Genomic DNA, 16372 nt, shown 5'->3' with positions numbered 1-16372 from the left:
GTGTGGTGTGTTGAGGGAGGTGATGTTGAGTGTGGTGTGTGTAGGGGGAGGTGATGTTGAGTGTGGTGTGTGTTGAGGGAGGTCATGTTGAGTGTGGTGTGTGTAGGGGAGGTGATGTTGAGTGTGGTGTGTTGAGGGAGGTGATGTTGAGTGTGGTGTGTGTAGGGGGAGGTGATGTTGAGGGTGGTGTGTGTTGAGGGAGGTGATGTTGAGTGTGGTGTGTGTAGGGGAGGTGATGTTGAGTGTGGTGTGTTGAGGGAGGTGATGTTGAGTGTGGTGTGTGTAGGGGGAGGTGATGTTGAGGGTGGTGTGTGTAGGGGGAGGTGATGTTGAGTGTGGTGTGTGTAGGGGAGGTGATGTTGAGTGTGGTGTGTGTAGGGGGAGGTGATGTTGAGTGTGGTGTGTGTTGAGGGAGGTGATGTTGAGTGTGATGTGTGTTGAGGGAGGTGATGTTGAGTGTGATGTGTGTTTAGAGGGAGGTGATGTTGAGTGTGGTGTGTGTTGAGGGAGGTGATGTTGAGTGTGGTGTGTGTTTAGAGGGAGGTGATGTTGAGTGTGGTGTGTGTAGGGGGAGGTGATGTTGATTGTGGTGTGTGTAGGGGGAGGTGATGTTAAGTGTGGTGTGTGTAGAGGGAGGTGGTGTTGAGTGTGGTGTGTGTTGAGGGAGGTGATGTTGAGTGTGGTGTGTGTAGGGGGAGGTGATGTTGAGTGTGGTGTGTGTTGAGGGAGGTGATGTTGAGTGGTGTGTTGAGGGAGGTGATGTTGAGTGTGGTGTGTGTTGAGGGAGGTGATGTTGAGTGTGGTGTGTGTAGGGGGAGGTGATGTTGAGTGTGGTGTGTGTAGGGGGAGGTGATGTTGAGTGTGGTGTGTGTAGGGGGAGGTGATGTTGAGTGGTGTGTTGAGGGAGGTGATGTTGAGTGTGGTGTGTGTAGGAGAGGTGATGTTGAGTGTGGTGTGTGTAGGGGGAGGTGATGTTGAGTGTGGTGTTGAGGGAGGTGATGTTGAGTGTGGTGTGTGTTGAGGGAGGTGATGTTGAGTGTGGTGTGTGTAGGGGAGGTGATGTTGAGTGTGGTGTGTGTATGGGGAGGTGATGTTGAGTGTGGTGTGAGTTGAGGGAGGTGATGTTGAGTGTGATGTGTGTTGAGGGAGGTGATGTTGAGTGTGGTGTGTTGAGGGAGGTGGTGTTGAGTGTGGTGTGTGTTTAGAGGGAGGTGATGTTGAGTGTGGTGTCTGTTGAGGGAGGTGATGTTGAGTGTGGTGTGTGTAGGGGGAGGTGATGTTGAGTGTGGTGTGTGTTTAGAGGGAGGTGATGTTGAGTGTGGTGTGTGTTGAGGGAGGTGATGTTGAGTGTGGTGTGTGTAGGGGAGGTAATGTTGAGTGTGGTGTGTGTAGGGGGAGGTGATGTTGAGTGTGGTGTGTGTAGGGGGAGGTGATGTTGAGTGTGGTGTGTGTAGGGGGAGGTGATGTTGAGTGTGGTGTGTGTTGAGGGAGGTGATGTTGAGTGTGGTGTGTGTAGGGGAGGTGATGTTGAGTGTGGTGTGTTGAGGGAGGTGATGTTGAGTGTGGTGTGTGTAGGGGGAGGTGATGTTGAGGGTGGTGTGTGTAGGGGGAGGTGATGTTGAGTGTGGTGTGTGTTTAGAGGGAGGTGATGTTGAGTGTGGTGTGTAGGGGGAGGTGATGAGTGTGGTGTGTGTTGAGGGAGGTGGTGTTGAGTGTGGTGTGTAGGGGAGGTGATGTTGAGTGTGATGTGTGTAGGGGGAGGTGATGTTGAGTGTGGTGTGTAGGGGAGGTGATGTTGAGTGTGATGTGTGTAGGGGGAGGTGATGTTGAGTGTGGTGTGTTGAGGGAGGTGGTGTTGAGTGTGGTGTGTGTTTAGAGGGAGGTGATGTTGAGTGTGGTGTGTGTAGGGGGAGGTGATGTTGAGTGTGGTGTGTGTTGAGGGAGGTGATGTTGAGTGTGGTGTGTGTAGGGGGAGGTGATGTTGAGTGTGGTGTGTGTAGGGGGAGGTGATGTTGAGTGTGGTGTGTTGAGGGAGGTGGTGTTGAGTGTGGTGTGTGTTGAGGGAGGTGATGTTGAGTGTGGTGTGTGTTGAGGGAGGTGATGTTGAGTGTGATGTGTGTTGAGGGAGGTGATGTTGAGTGTGGTGTGTGTTTAGAGGGAGGTGATTTTGAGTGTGGTGTGTAGGGGGAGGTGATGAGTGTGGTGTGTGTTGAGGGAGGTGATGTTGAGTGTGGTGTGTGTTGAGGGAGGTGATGTTGAGTGTGGTGTGTGTAGGGGGAGGTGATGTTGAGTGTGGTGTGTGTAAGGGGAGGTGATGTTGAGTGTGGTGTGTGTTGAGGGAGGTGATGTTGAGTGTGGTGTTGAGGGAGGTGATGTTGAGTGTGGTGTGTGTTGAGGGAGGTGATGTTGAGTGTGGTGTGTAGGGGAGGTGATGTTGAGTGTGGTGTGTGTAGGGGGAGGTGATGTTGAGTGTGGTGTGTGTAGGGGGAGGTGATGTTGAGTGTGGTGTGTGTAGGGGGAGGTGGTGTTGAGTGTGGTGTGTGTTGAGGGAGGTGGTGTTGAGTGTGGTGTGTGTTTAGAGGGAGGTGATGTTGAGTGTGGTGTGTGTAGGGGGAGGTGATGTTGAGTGTGGTGTGTGTAGGGGAGGTGATGTTGAGTGTGGTGTGTGTTGAGGGAGGTGATGTTGAGTGTGATGTGTGTTGAGGGAGGTGATGTTGAGTGTGGTGTGTAGGGGGAGGTGATGATGAGTGTGGTGTGTGTAGGGGGAGGTGATGTTGAGTGTGGTGTGTGTTGAGGGAGGTGATGTTGAGTGTGGTGTGTTGAGGGAGGTGATGTTGAGTGTGGTGTGTGTAGGGGGAGGTGATGTTGAGTGTGGTGTGTGTAGGGGGAGGTGATGTTGAGTGTGGTGTGTGTTGAGGGAGGTGATGTTGAGTGTGGTGTGTGTAGGGGAGGTGATGTTGAGTGTGGTGTGTGTAGGGGAGGTGATGTTGAGTGTGGTGTGTGTAGGGGGAGGTGATGTTGATTGTGGTGTGTGTAGGGGGAGGTGATGTTGAGTGTGGTGTGTGTAGGGGAGGTAATGTTGAGTGTGGTGTGTGTAGGGGGAGGTGATGTTGAGTGTGGTGTGTGTAGGGGAGGTGATGTTGAGGGTGGTGTGTGTAGGGGGAGGTGATGTTGAGTGTGGTGTGTGTTGAGGGAGGTGGTGTTGAGTGTGGTGTGTGTTTAGAGGGAGGTGATGTTGAGTGTGGTGTGTGTAGGGGGAGGTGATGTTGAGTGTGGTGTGTGTAGGGGAGGTGATGTTGAGTGTGGTGTGTGTAGGGGGAGGTGATGTTGAGTGTGGTGTGTGTTGAGGGAGGTGATGTTGAGTGTGATGTGTGTTGAGGGAGGTGATGTTGAGTGTGGTGTGTAGGGGAGGTGATGTTGAGTGTGGTGTGTGTTGAGGGAGGTGATGTTGAGTGTGGTGTGTGTTTAGAGGGAGGTGATGTTGAGTGTGGTGTGTAGGGGGAGGTGATGAGTGTGGTGTGTGTTGAGGGAGGTGGTGTTGAGTGTGGTGTGTAGGGGAGGTGATGTTGAGTGTGATGTGTGTAGGGGGAGGTGATGTTGAGTGTGGTGTGTTGAGGGAGGTGGTGTTGAGTGTGGTGTGTGTTTAGAGGGAGGTGATGTTGAGTGTGGTGTGTGTAGGGGGAGGTGATGTTGAGTGTGGTGTGTGTTGAGGGAGGTGATGTTGAGTGTGGTGTGTGTAGGGGGAGGTGATGTTGAGTGTGGTGTGTGTAGGGGGAGGTGATGTTGAGTGTGGTGTGTTGAGGGAGGTGGTGTTGAGTGTGGTGTGTGTTTAGAGGGAGGTGATGTTGAGTGTGGTGTGTGTAGGGGGAGGTGATGTTGAGTGTGGTGTGTGTTGAGGGAGGTGATGTTGAGTGTGGTGTGTGTTGAGGGAGGTGATGTTGAGTGTGGTGTGTTGTGATTATTGCGTGTTAGTGAATCCTGTCATGGCTGAAGTGACCTGCTGTTTCAGGATTCACAGCTTACTGGGTCAGTGCATCACGGTGGTGCAGAGATGTAGGAGATGTAGGAGATGTAGGACTTCTGATGTTAACAAAGTAGTGCGGGAGCAACTCTAAAACCTGCCGTTCCCCGTGAACCAGGGCAAATAAGACAAATCACTAGCACAGAAAACAGCAGGACTCAATCAGCAATCAGGCGTCCCCCCATGTTTTTTATGAAACATCCAGAATCAGAGTCAATACAGTTGAGGACCATTTGTCAAAAACAGAGTGAGTAAAGTTGAGGACCTTTCACCCAATGCAGAGGACAGCAGCTTCCTGCTCGCGTTGTCCAAATCTTCAACAAAACAATGTCACGGACGACATAAAGGTTCATCTGTGTACCCTTCTTGGGTATCTGGGGTCAAGCTCTGATGAAACACTGCAATACTAGTAAAGCGTCCTAGTCTTTGGGGATGGTAATCTACTACAGCTCTACTGAGGACAGGGGAGAGGGCTTGTATTGATTCTCCTAATGTCTCACTCCAAAGCAAAAGCATCTTAGCCTAAACTCGGGCTCACTCAAAGCCTCTTATTACCATTAAGAATGCACAGGGTTCTAGCACAGCCTTCACAGGGAAGAGAATATCACAAACATTTACACCTTACAAATGAGCTCATCTCAGCTGTGTGTACACACACGTAAAACACACACACACACGCGCACATACACACACACATATACACACACACACACACACACACACACTCATGCTGTCAGTCTGGCAACACTGTTGGCATCCACCCATGGGTACACACTGAGCCTTTGAGATTATTTGATACAGCTACAGGTATGTGAGCAGTACCTCTCCACCTGCCACGCCCCTTCCAGCCACCGTGAGGTGCTGTGCTGACAAACACTTCCTACCTGTACAGAGAATCAGGCAAGTGGTACTGAATGCAGAGAAGCCCACCTGTGTGCAGGTGTGTGCAGGTGAATGTAGGTGTGCTCTTCCTCCCCTATGTCACCTCCAAGTGTTCTCCACGTTCTTCCAAAGTGTCCCTGCTGTCTTCTCCCCACCCCCCACTCCTCTGGTCCACACCCTCTTCTTCTTCTTCTCTCTCCTCCTTGGCCTCTTTTCTCTTCCCATGCTCCTCCACATCTGGGTTCATCTCGGAAGTTCTACCTTGCTAGCAGGTCCAGCAGGGGGCAGGTTATGAGGCTGCTTCACCCCTGATACCCCCCACAGTCCTGCTGCACCATGACATGGGTGTGGAGAGAGAAGCAGGTGAGTACTGTAGTGTGTAGTTACTGCCCTCTGTGTGTGTAGCAGCTCAGATACTAATGGTGATGAGTCAGGACCTCTGAAGATGCAGCTACACCAGAGAGCCTGACCTGCTCTCCATCATCTATGAAAAGCATTCAGACAGTCAGGCATCGTGTTTCTTGCACTGCGTTGAACAGCGGCCTTCCCAGAGTTCCCTGCAGCCGCAGCCTTAGCAGAAACACGTGCTCATGACTGGGTCTCACATATCGGTCCCTCTGCAGTCTCCACAGCAGATCCAGGCCCAGTGCCACGCCTACGCACACACCATCTGACACATGGTAGAACCCCAGATTACCACCTTCCAACCACACCAGGTTCCTGCAATGCACAACTATGAGCAAAAGGGGGCGCTGTTTGCCCTGCTGGTCTTTACGCACACCAGGACCCATGATGAGGACAGTGGCCCTAAACTCAACAGAGCAATAGCTGAACCCTTTATGAACCAAAATCTTAATTGAGTTTGTTGGCAACAGAAAGAAGTAATTGTGCTTGAGGTATTAAAATGACACCTAAGACACTGGACTACTCACGCCATGTGGCTATTACTGGGAGCTCAGCAGAATGAACATCTCTGACCTAGAACTACCCCAGCACTAGAGCAGGACTGTTGGGAGGGGCAATGCTGTGTTGGACTGGGCGGGGCTGTGGGGCAGTGTTGGGTTGAGTGGTGTTCGTCTTGGACTGTATGGGGCTTTGTGTTGGGGTGAGTGGTGTGCAGGACTGTGTGGGGCTTTGTGTTGGGTTGAGTGGTATTGTGCAGGACTGTGTGGGGCTTTGTGTTGGGTTGAGTGGTGTTGTGCAGGACTGTGTGGGGCTTTGTGTTGGGTTGAGTGGTGTGCAGGACTGTGTGGGGCTTTGTGTTGGGTTGAGTGGTGTTGTGTAGGACTGTGTGGGGCTTTGTGCTCTGTTTGAGTGGACAAGGCTGTTGAGCTGTGCTGGGGTGGGTGGGACTGGGGTGTAACATGGAGCTTTGCTGGACAGTGCTGGCTATGACCCTGTGCTTGACTGTGAGGTTGTGCTGGACTGTGAGCCTGTGGTGGACTGTGAGGTTGTGTTGGACCGTGAGGTTGTGCTAGACTGTGAGGTAGTGCTAGACTATGAGCCTGTGCTGGATAATGAGGTTGTGTTGGATGATGAGGTTGTGCTGGACTGTGAGCCTGTGCTGGATAATGAGGTTTTGTTGGACTGTGAGGTTGTGCTAGACTGTGAGGTAGTGCTAGACTATGAGCCTGTGCTGGATAATGAGGTTGTGCTAGACTGTGAGGTAGTGCTAGACTATGAGCCTCTGCTGGATAATGAGGTTGTGCTGGACTGTGAGCCTGTGCTGGATGATGAGGTTGTGTTGGACTGTGAGGTTGTGCTGGACTGTGATCCTGTGCTGGATGATGAGGTGTGTTGGACTGTGAGGTTGTGCTGGACTGTGAGGTTGTGTTGGACTGTGAGGTTGTGCAGGACTGTGAGGTTGTGCTGGACTGTGATCCTGTGCTGGATGATGAGGTTGTGTTGGACTGTGAGGTTGTGTTAGACTGTGAGGTTATGCTGGACTATGAGGTTGTGCTGGACTATGAGGTTGTGCTGGACTGTGAGGTTGTGCTGGATGATGAGGTTGTGCTAGATGATGAGGTTGTGCTGGACTGTGAGGCTGTGCTGGACTGGGAGGTTGTGCTGGATGATGAGGTTGTGCTGGATGATGTGGTTGTGCTGAACTGTGAGGTTGTGTTGGACTGTGAGGTTGTACTGGACTGTGAGGTTGTGCTGGATGATGAGGTTGTGCTGGACTGTGAGGTTGTGTTGGACTGTGAGGTTGTGCAGGACTGTGAGGTTGTGCTGGACTGTGAGGTTGTGCTGGACTGTGATCCTGTGCTGGATGATGAGGTTGTGTTGGACTGTGAGGTTGTGTTAGACTGTGAGGTTATGCTGGACTATGAGGTTGTGCTGGACTATGAGGTTGTGCTGGACTGTGAGGTTGTGCTGGATGATGAGGTTGTGCTAGATGATGAGGTTGTGCTGGACTGTGAGGTTGTGCTGGACTGTGAGGTTGTACTGGACTGTGAGGTTGTGCTGGATGATGAGGTTGTGCTGGACTGTGAGGTTATGCTGGATGATGAGGTTGTGCTGGACTGTGAGGTTGTGCTGGAATGTGAGTTTGTGCTGGACTGTGAGGTTGTGCTGGACTGTGAGTTTGTGCTGGACTGTGAGGTTGTGCTGGATGATGAGGTTGTGCTGGACTGTGAGGTTGTGCTGGACTGTGAGGTTGTGCTGGACTGTGAGGTTGTGTTGGACTGTGAGGTTGTGCTGGATGATAGGGTTGTGCTGGACTGTGATCCTTTGCTGGATGATGAGGTTGTGTTAGACTGTGAGATTGTGCTGGATGATGAGGTTGTGCTGGATGATGAAGTTATGCTGGACTATGAGGTTGTGCTGGATGATGTGGTTGTGCTGGACTGTGAGGTTGTGTTGGACTATGGAGCTGTGCATTGTGCTGTATGCCTGTGTGCTATTCTATGGGGCTGGAGCAGGTTGCACTGAGCTGTATTAGGTGGCCTATTTCTCCAGTCTGCCTTGCCTGCTTTAGTTGTCATGAACATGGCATCCAGGGAGCAGCAAAATGCTTGTTCACTGAACTGCGTTATGAAGAGCAGCTGATCTGAGACCAGACATTCCTTGGCCTTGTAAATTAGATGTTATACAGGAGTATTACATCAGTTCCTCGCAATTCACATACTACCTCCATCACAGACTCCAACTCCCCCAATCCTCTGCTTATTTGATCACACCTGTCCTCAATTTATTCTCCCCTCCCAGTATACTGAAGGTTCGGTTTGTTTGTTTGTAAGTGTTGATGTGTTTACCTACATGTCTAAGCCTTCTGTGTCGTATGTTCTGACGTTGTGTCAGTTGTTTTCAAACCCTGGTTTGTCTGTTTTAGATTACTCTGCTTTGCACAGGCCTGCTGTCTGGATGTGTTGGCCCGTCTGTTACTGGACCCCTGTCTGGATCTGTGCCCTGGCTCCTGGATATCAGACTTTGTCTGTTTGCCTGTGTTATGAAAGTTGGGGAATGTCTTTATAAACCTGCGTTGTCCTGATATCCCGTATCTCTGTCTCCTAACAGAGAGCCACAGAGGTGGAGAACGCCAGCTGGACTCTGTGTATGTGTGTCTCAGAGAGTACAGCAGTGCCGAGCATTAGCAGAGGGAACATGCAAATGTGAAGTAACCTATTTAGCCCAAGAATGCCACACTTAACAGAGAGATGGACAGAAACATCTGTCTCCATCCTTTATATTCCACCTTTAGTTCTCCTTTTATACATTTCGACACATTTCCTGTTCTAAGAATTTTAGAATAATTACCTTCAACAGTTCTGATTCTAGATTACAACAAAGCTGCAGTTATTTTTATTTTATTTATTTATTTATTGTCGTTTTCAGGGCAGATGGAGTAAGGGATTGTATTGAGTGTGTGAGTCAGTAGAGACAAATATCATTATCCATCCATGTCTCGCGCGTTTCACCCTGACACGAGGAGCTTGTGTGAGAGTGGGCGTGGCTTCCGCAGGCTAAAGGATTCCGTTTCACTTCGCTTCACTCTGTTTATGGGTCTGAACTACGCCAAAATTAGCTGCCTATTTTTTAGTTCCCCAGAACAGTGATTTCAGGTGGTTATGCTGTATATAGCGCGACCTCTTTCCCAAATGCAGGCCCAGTTCTCCCTCGGGATCTATTCTGGGTGAATGACTTTGAGTTTCATACTTTATACAGACCATGAAAATCAAAAGCAGAGGGTTAAACCTGCCATCGGTGAGACGAAACGGTAAAGAAAAACGGCGCTACGTTTAATGTTTGTTCAGCAGCTGTTCTAAAACCCCGAGTTCATATATAAGACGCATCACGTTTCATTTGCACTCGCTGTATTAGTTTTACCACACAAAGAGCGTTTGCTAAAATGTTTCTTTCGCTCACCTGCGCACGTTCGCGTCTCTTTCACTCACCTGTGCACGTTCATTTCCTGCGGCGGTCTCGTGGCTTTGTCGTAGGCAACTTTCACCGAAATCCCGAGGATGATGATGAAGGCGATAACGCCGCAGGTGATGTAGACGGTGGTGTTTGTCTGATCCAGTGCAGGATCGTACGTGTCACCTGTTGGCGCCGGAGACGGCGGCTGCGTTTTGATCCAGTCTGGGGTGTTGTAGTTCGTGCAAGCCTTCTGTTCTAAGCGCTTGGCTTTCACGGGACAGCAGAAACGCAGGAAGCAGCTCCCGCAGCAGTACCGGTGGTCGGTGTTGTTGCAGGCGAATTCTTTGTCATATTGTCCGCTCACGTCGTAGTAGCCAAGACAAGTGTCGTGGTCACCAACCGCGGGCGCGTGGAGCTGCGTGACCCGCCGTGGCGGTGCCGTGGGCGCCACGCTGCTGTTCACCTCTTTTACCTTCGGAGTTCGCTTCGGCGCGTTCCTGCTCTTCTTGTTCACGGCTGTGCTGAGTACGCACAGCGGGTCTAAGTAGATGAGGAGTAACAAAAGGTGTCGGATCCCCATGACTTCGGCTCGTGTTCGTTCCCGGATACGGCAGTGTTATTTTACTTTTAACCTTGTAGTCTCTTCAAGAAAATCGGCGCGCGCTCCTCGTACGCCGTGCCGGGTCCGGTGCCTGTGCGCGAGGGTTCATCTTCACAGCCCTGCTCCTCGCGCCAGCCTCCGCTAATGTCATTCTACTCACGTCGGAACAGGTGGCTATAAGGTCAGGTCAACGAGCAGGTCAGCGATCGCAACTTAACCGTTTCACACATTCTGTATCTTTCGAAGTCCTCGCGTCGACGGGCAAAACGTCACTTCACCGGCAGAGCGATAATCTAAGTTTATATTTGGTTGTTTCAGCATGAAAACTAAACTTGGCTAGACACTGAAATCATCTTCGGGATCAAAGCGGTTGCTCCTGGCGTGTTGTTCGCCTTGGGGAAAGGGAGACGGAGGAAAGCCCAACTGAATCATTTCATGTTTCATAAAGTTTAATTAACTTGTTTTAACAATAATTCTGTGTTCGTCATCTTTGGTGAATTCTTGCCGCGGAGAAGATAATTTTAATGTTTTCCGTCTAAACAGTGGGACGGAAGGCATTCCGTTAGAGTCCGTCAAATTATTTCAGGACCCTGGACAGCACGCTGGTCGCCGTAGCGCGCAGTGACCAACTCGCACATACAGCGTCCAATTCCCGATTAATAACAATAATATTGAATAATGTAAAAATATGCATTTGGAGAAAAGTAACTCGTTAATAACTACATCAACACCGGTTCAGTTAAGGAAATTGGACCCTTGAACTTATTTATCATTTAACCCATTTGCTCGCTGTTTATACAAGAATAACCAAAACAAGAAAAAAGTGCAAAGATCGATGCGTAAGGAAGGAAGGCGCACTTACGGGCCGGTGCGTCCGAATCCGGGCAGCTCCATCTCCGCCGTGGACCCCACAAGTTCACAGCACAGCAACACAGAGAAAGGGACTCCTCTCCGCTTCGACCAGCATCTCTCTCTCACTCGCTCTCTCTCTCTCTCTATCTCTCTCTCTCTCTCTCTCTCTCTCTCTCTCTCTCTCTCACACACACACACACACACACACTTCCTCCCTCTCTCTCGCTCTCTCTCTGACTTTGTACGTCACCAGTACGTTAGATACCACAGTTCATTACAAATCATTGTTCCTTGTAGCCGCGCACCCGGTCATGTCTCGGGATTACTGACATGCTTCTGTCAACCAGTACAAGACGCTGTGAACTGTGTTAGCGGACCGCGGTCCATTTACACACACGCCTATTACACACCCACAGACAGAGGTGTTTGATAGACTGAACGGGGTCAACGGTGTTCGAGACTGATTGTATTATAGACAGAAATCACACAACACACAACACAAGCAGCAACTCCTCCAGCATCGTTTATTATCGCGGTGTAATCTGGGACTGGTATAAGACATATCGTTTATAAGCTCCGATTCTGCAAAGACTGGCATAACTGTGAAATTCGATGCTGGTTATTTCCAGGTAATGTACACAGCAGAAGGTTTAGGCAGGACCCGTTAGAGCAAGTGGATTGTGGAAGCACCTGGCAGCGCGCGGCCTAAATGCAGAACGTGTCTCGGTAACGGGGCTGAAACGACGGCTGATCTGATCCAACGTGACCTTTAAAACAGCAGGCTGAAGAAAGCAGTGTTTGGACAGCACAGAAGAAATGGCAAGTGTGAGAATGATATTACGAATGCCAGGAAGTGACGAGCGAGACTATGAAAGCTATTAAAAAAGAACTATACTTGGGCTGAGAGAAGGAGAGAGAAGGATAGAGAGGGAGAGAGAAGAATAGAGAGGGAGCGAGAGGGAGAGCATAATGGCCTTTCGCAGTTAGGGAACAAAATGTTGCGCGTGAGTGAGACGTCACACAACCGCAATCCGGTTCGATCCCTTTAACGGGAATATTTTAAAAGCAACGGAGTCCCCACTTGGACACTACCTACATGGCGCGCGGCCCGCGTAAAGACACCCGCGTCTGATCCGTTCGTGTCTTCCATCGCGTCACGGGCTACAGGCCTCGCAAATGAGCTCGTGCTTTCCTGCCACTCGGAGCTGGCGCGGCCGAACAGTTCAAACAGGAAGAGCAATCGTCCATTAGACCTTAAACTCATGGCTGCCGAGCTCAGCAGGAAAGCGCTGACAAGTAAGAAGAAGTACCGACACTAGGAATAATGAGGTTGTATTGCGCCGCTCAGAAGAAAGGATCTAATTAATGGCGGAGGAATCCTGACACTCTAAAGATGTGCACACCTCTGTAGACCCCTGCAGCAGGGCGCGTGGAGCAGGCAGCTCATGGGTAATGTAGCTGCCTAGAATTCAGGCTCACCTCTACATTACGTACAGTGTAAGTAAATCAGCAGTACAAGCTGAAATATAGCGCACCTGTCAGAGTGAATCTGTTAGGTGTGTATATGTAAGACTTTGTCATTGTTTTTACATACAAAACTGTATAATCTAAATGGTTCCCACCAAGTCCAGTAACATTATCCTGATCATGTAAATGTATTTTCTTTTATTAAAATTTTTATTTAATAAGTGAGGATTAGGCCAAGACAAATTAGACAGATCGAGATTCGCATACGCATTTCACATAAAACAAATGCACGTGAGTGTGTGTGTGTGTGAGAGAGAGAGAGAGAGAGAGAGAGAGAGAAAGGAGGTGAGAAGTTAACTGTGATTGAGGAGAGGTTGTTGTTGTATGCCTGTTAACAGTCTTTATGTAACACATTCTGTTTTGTTCCACAATGACAATCCTAATTTCTCCACTACATATACTGTCCATCTATTTTTCATCTATCTATCCTCCTCCCTCCATTTATCCTCCCTCCATCTATCCACCCTCCCTCCATCTATCTATCTATCCTCCCTCCATATATCTATCTTCCATCCATCTATCTATCCTCCCTCCATCTATCTATCCTCCCTCCATATATCTATCTTCCATCCATCTATCTATCCTCCCTCCATCTATCTATCCTCCCTCCATATATCTATCTTCCATCCATCTATCTATCCTCCCTCCATCTATCAGTCTTCTATCCCTATCTTCTTATCTCTGTCATCAATGCACAGTCTGGATTGGTTGTCTGAGCGTTGGGCGAGATGTCTGTTAGACCAGGTGTGCAGTGAAAGCTCATGTCAGCTTGCTTTTCCAGCTTGTCTCTGAAGACTTTCTGCATACAGATTAGCCTTTGACTAAATATCAGGCTCAGTAGGGACTGTCCCCACTGAAAATCATTTTATATCTAAAACTAGGCTCACCTAGTTTCAATGCCTATTGCCAGTTTTACAGACATGAATTCAGACTTTTCTTCAGTTAAATTGGAAGATTACATTTAGTCCTAGACAAATTTGCTTTATCTCTCTCTCTCTCTCTCTCTCTCTCTCTCTCTCTCTCTCTCTGTGAGTATGCATGTGAGTGACTGTGTGTGTGTGACTGTGTGTGTGTGATGCCATGACGGGCAGTCATGGCCTGGCGGTTAGGGAACTGGACTTGTGACCGGAGGGTCGTGGGTTCGATTCCCAGACAGGCCATGACTGAGGTGCCCTTGAGCAAGGCACCTAACCCCAACTGCTCCCCGGGCGCCGGGCTAGGGCTGCCCACCGCTCTGGGCACGTGTGATCCACAGCCCCCTAGTAATCACTAGTGTGTGTGTGTGTTCTGACTGCACAGATGGGTTAAAAGAGGAGGACAAATTTCGATTGGGGTGTAAAAATCACAATTGACAAAATATGGCACATTTCATTTCATTTTTCATTTCATTGATTACAATGTGCATCTCTTAAAAACACTTCTAGTTTCAACTTGGAACTGAGAAGAACATCAGGCTTCAGCATTTATGCTTTGCTGTGGTTCAGTGGGGGTGTTTAACCCTGGGGTTCAGTGGGGGTGTTTAACCCTGGGGTTCAGTAGGGGTGTTTAAACCTGGGATTCAGTAGGGGTGTTTAACCCTGGGGTTCAGTGGGGATGTTTAACCCTGGGGTTCAGTGGGGATGTTTAACCCTGGGGTTCAGTAGGGATGTTTAACCCTGGGGTTCAGTGGGGATGTTTAACCCTGGGGTTCAGTGGGGGTGGTTAACCCTGGGGTTCAGTAGGGGTGTTTAACCCTGGGGTTCAGTAGGGGTGTTTAACCCTGGGGTTCAGTAGGGGTGTTTAAACCTGGGATTCAGTAGGGATGTTTAACCCTGGGGTTCAGTGGGGATGTTTAACCCTGGGGTTCAGTAGTGGTGTTTAACCCTGGGGTTCAGTGGGGGTGTTTAACCCTGGGTTTCAGTGGGGATGTTTAACCCTGGGGTTCAGTGGGGGTGTTTAACCCTGGGGTTCAGTTGTGGTGTTTAACCCGCGGGTTCAGTAGGGGTGTTTACCCCTGGGGTTCAGTAGGGGTGTTTAACCCTGGAGTTCAGTAGTGGTGTTTAACCCTGGAGTTCAGTAGGGGTGTTTAACCCTGGGGTTAAGTAGGGGTGTTTAACCCTGGGGTTAAGTAGGGTGTTTAACCCTGGGGTTCAGTGGGGGTGTTTAACCCTGGGTTTCAGTGGGGGTGTTTAACCCTGGGGTTCAGTGGGGGTGTTTAACCCTGGGGTTCAGTAGGGGTGTTTAACCCTGGGGTTCAGTGGGGGTGTTTAACCCTGGGGTTCAGTAGGGGTGTTTAACCCTGGGGTTCAGTGGGGGTGTTTAACCCTGGGGTTAAGTAGGGGTGTTTAACCCTGGGGTTAAGTAGGGTGTTTAACCCTGGGGTTCAGTGGGGGTGTTTAACCCTGGGTTTCAGTGGGGGTGTTTAACCCTGGGGTTCAGTGGGGGTGTTTAACCCTGGGGTTCAGTAGGGGTGTTTAACCCTGGGGTTCAGTGGGGGTGTTTAACCCTGGGGTTCAGTAGGGGTGTTTAACCCTGGGGTTCAGTGGGGGTGTTTAACCCTGGGGTTAAGTAGGGTGTTTAACCCTGGGGTTCAGTGGGGGTGTTTAACCCTGGGTTTCAGTGGGGGTGTTTAACCCTGGGGTTCAGTGGGGGTGTTTAACCCTGGGGTTCAGTAGGGGTGTTTAACCCTGGGGTTCAGTGGGGGAGTTTAACCCTGGGGTTCAGTAGGGGTGTTTAACCCTGGGGTTCAGTGGGGGTGTTTAACCCTGGGGTTCAGTAGTGGTGTTTAACCCAGGGGTTCAGTGGGGATGTTTAGTGTGAGTGGGTTACTGTAGTGAGGTGATGTAGCATGAGTGGGTTACTGTAGTGAGCTGATGTAGCATGAGTGGGTTACTGTAGTGAGCTGGTGTAGCGTGAGTGGGTTACTGTAGTGAGCTGGTGTAGTGTGAGTGGGTTACTGTTATGAGCTGATGTAGTGTGAGTGGGTTACTGTTATGAGCTGATGTAGTGTGAGTGGGTTACTGTACTGAGCTGATGTAGTGTGAGTGGGTTACTGTAGTGAACTGATGTAGTGTGAGTTACTGTAGTGAGGTGATGTAGTGTGAGTGGGTTACTGTAGTGAGCTGATGTAGTGTGAGTGGGTTACTGTAGTGAGCTGATGTAGTGTGAGTGGGTTACTGTAGTGAGCTGATGTAGCATGAGCGGGATACTGTACTGAGCTGGTGTAGTGCGAGTGGGTTACTGTAGTGAGCTGGTGTAGCGTGAGTGGGTTACTGTAGTGAGCTGGTGTAGTGTGAGTGGGTTACTGTTATGAGCTGATGTAGTGTGAGTGGGTTACTGTTATGAGCTGATGTAGTGTGAGTGGGTTACTTACTGAGCTGATGTAGTGTGAGTGGGTTACTGTAGTGAACTGATGTAGTGTGAGTTACTGTAGTGAGGTGATGTAGTGTGAGTGGGATACTGTAGTGAGCTGATGTAGTGTGAGTGGGTTACTGTAGTGAGCTGATGTAGTGTGAGTGGGTTACTGTAGTGAGCTGATGTAGCATGAGCGGGATACTGTACTGAGCTGGTGTAGTGCGAGTGGGTTACTCTAGTGAGCTGATGTAGCGTGAGTGGGATACTGTATTGAGCTGATGTAGTGTGAGTGGGTTACTGTTGTGAGCTGATGTAGTGTGAGTGGCTTACTGTAGTGATCTGATGTAGTGTGAGTGGGTTATTGTAGTGAGGTGATGTAGTGTGAGTGGGTTACTGTAGTGAGCTGATGTAGTGTGAGTGGGTTATAGCAGTGAGCTGATGTAGTGTGAGTGGGTTACTGTAGTGAGGTGATGTAGTGTGAGTGGGTTACTATAGTGAGGTGATGTAGTGTGAGTGGGTTACTTTTGTGAGGTGATGTAGTGTGAGTGGGTTACTTTTGTGAGCTGATGTACTGTGAGTGGGTTACTTTTGTGAGATGATGTAGTGTGAGTGGGTTACTGTAGTGAGCTGATGTAGTGTGAGTGGGTTACTCTAGTCAGCTGATGTAGTGTGAGAGGGTTACTGTAGGGAACTGATGTAGTGTGAGTGGGTTACTGTAGTGAGCTGGTGTAATGTGAATGTGATACTGTAGTGAGATGATGTAGTGTGAGTGGGTTACTGTAGTGAGGTGATGTAGT

General features: G+C 49.6%; 1 protein-coding gene across 2 annotated transcripts in view; it reads right to left on the bottom strand.

Moving 5' to 3' along the window:
• The window catches only part of LOC143517783 (shisa family member 6), an 82154-nt gene extending 71327 nt beyond the window's left edge, over positions 1–10827 (bottom strand). For both annotated transcript variants that reach the window (XM_077010599.1, XM_077010600.1), the window contains exons 1-2: positions 10726–10827; positions 9298–10255 (exon numbers count right to left, since the gene is read on the bottom strand). In XM_077010599.1, the coding sequence (XP_076866714.1) occupies positions 9298–9842 (545 nt within the window). In that variant the 5' untranslated portion in view covers positions 9843–10255; positions 10726–10827. The remainder of the gene's footprint in view (positions 1–9297; positions 10256–10725) is intronic.
• Positions 10828–16372: the final 5545 nt, after the last annotated feature.

This window comes from Brachyhypopomus gauderio, chromosome 6, assembly GCF_052324685.1.
Source record: "Brachyhypopomus gauderio isolate BG-103 chromosome 6, BGAUD_0.2, whole genome shotgun sequence".
In the NCBI taxonomy this organism is placed as follows: Eukaryota; Metazoa; Chordata; class Actinopteri; order Gymnotiformes; family Hypopomidae; genus Brachyhypopomus; species Brachyhypopomus gauderio.
Note: the sequence above shows the minus strand (reverse complement) of the source record. Positions and strands in the feature narration are given on the sequence as shown.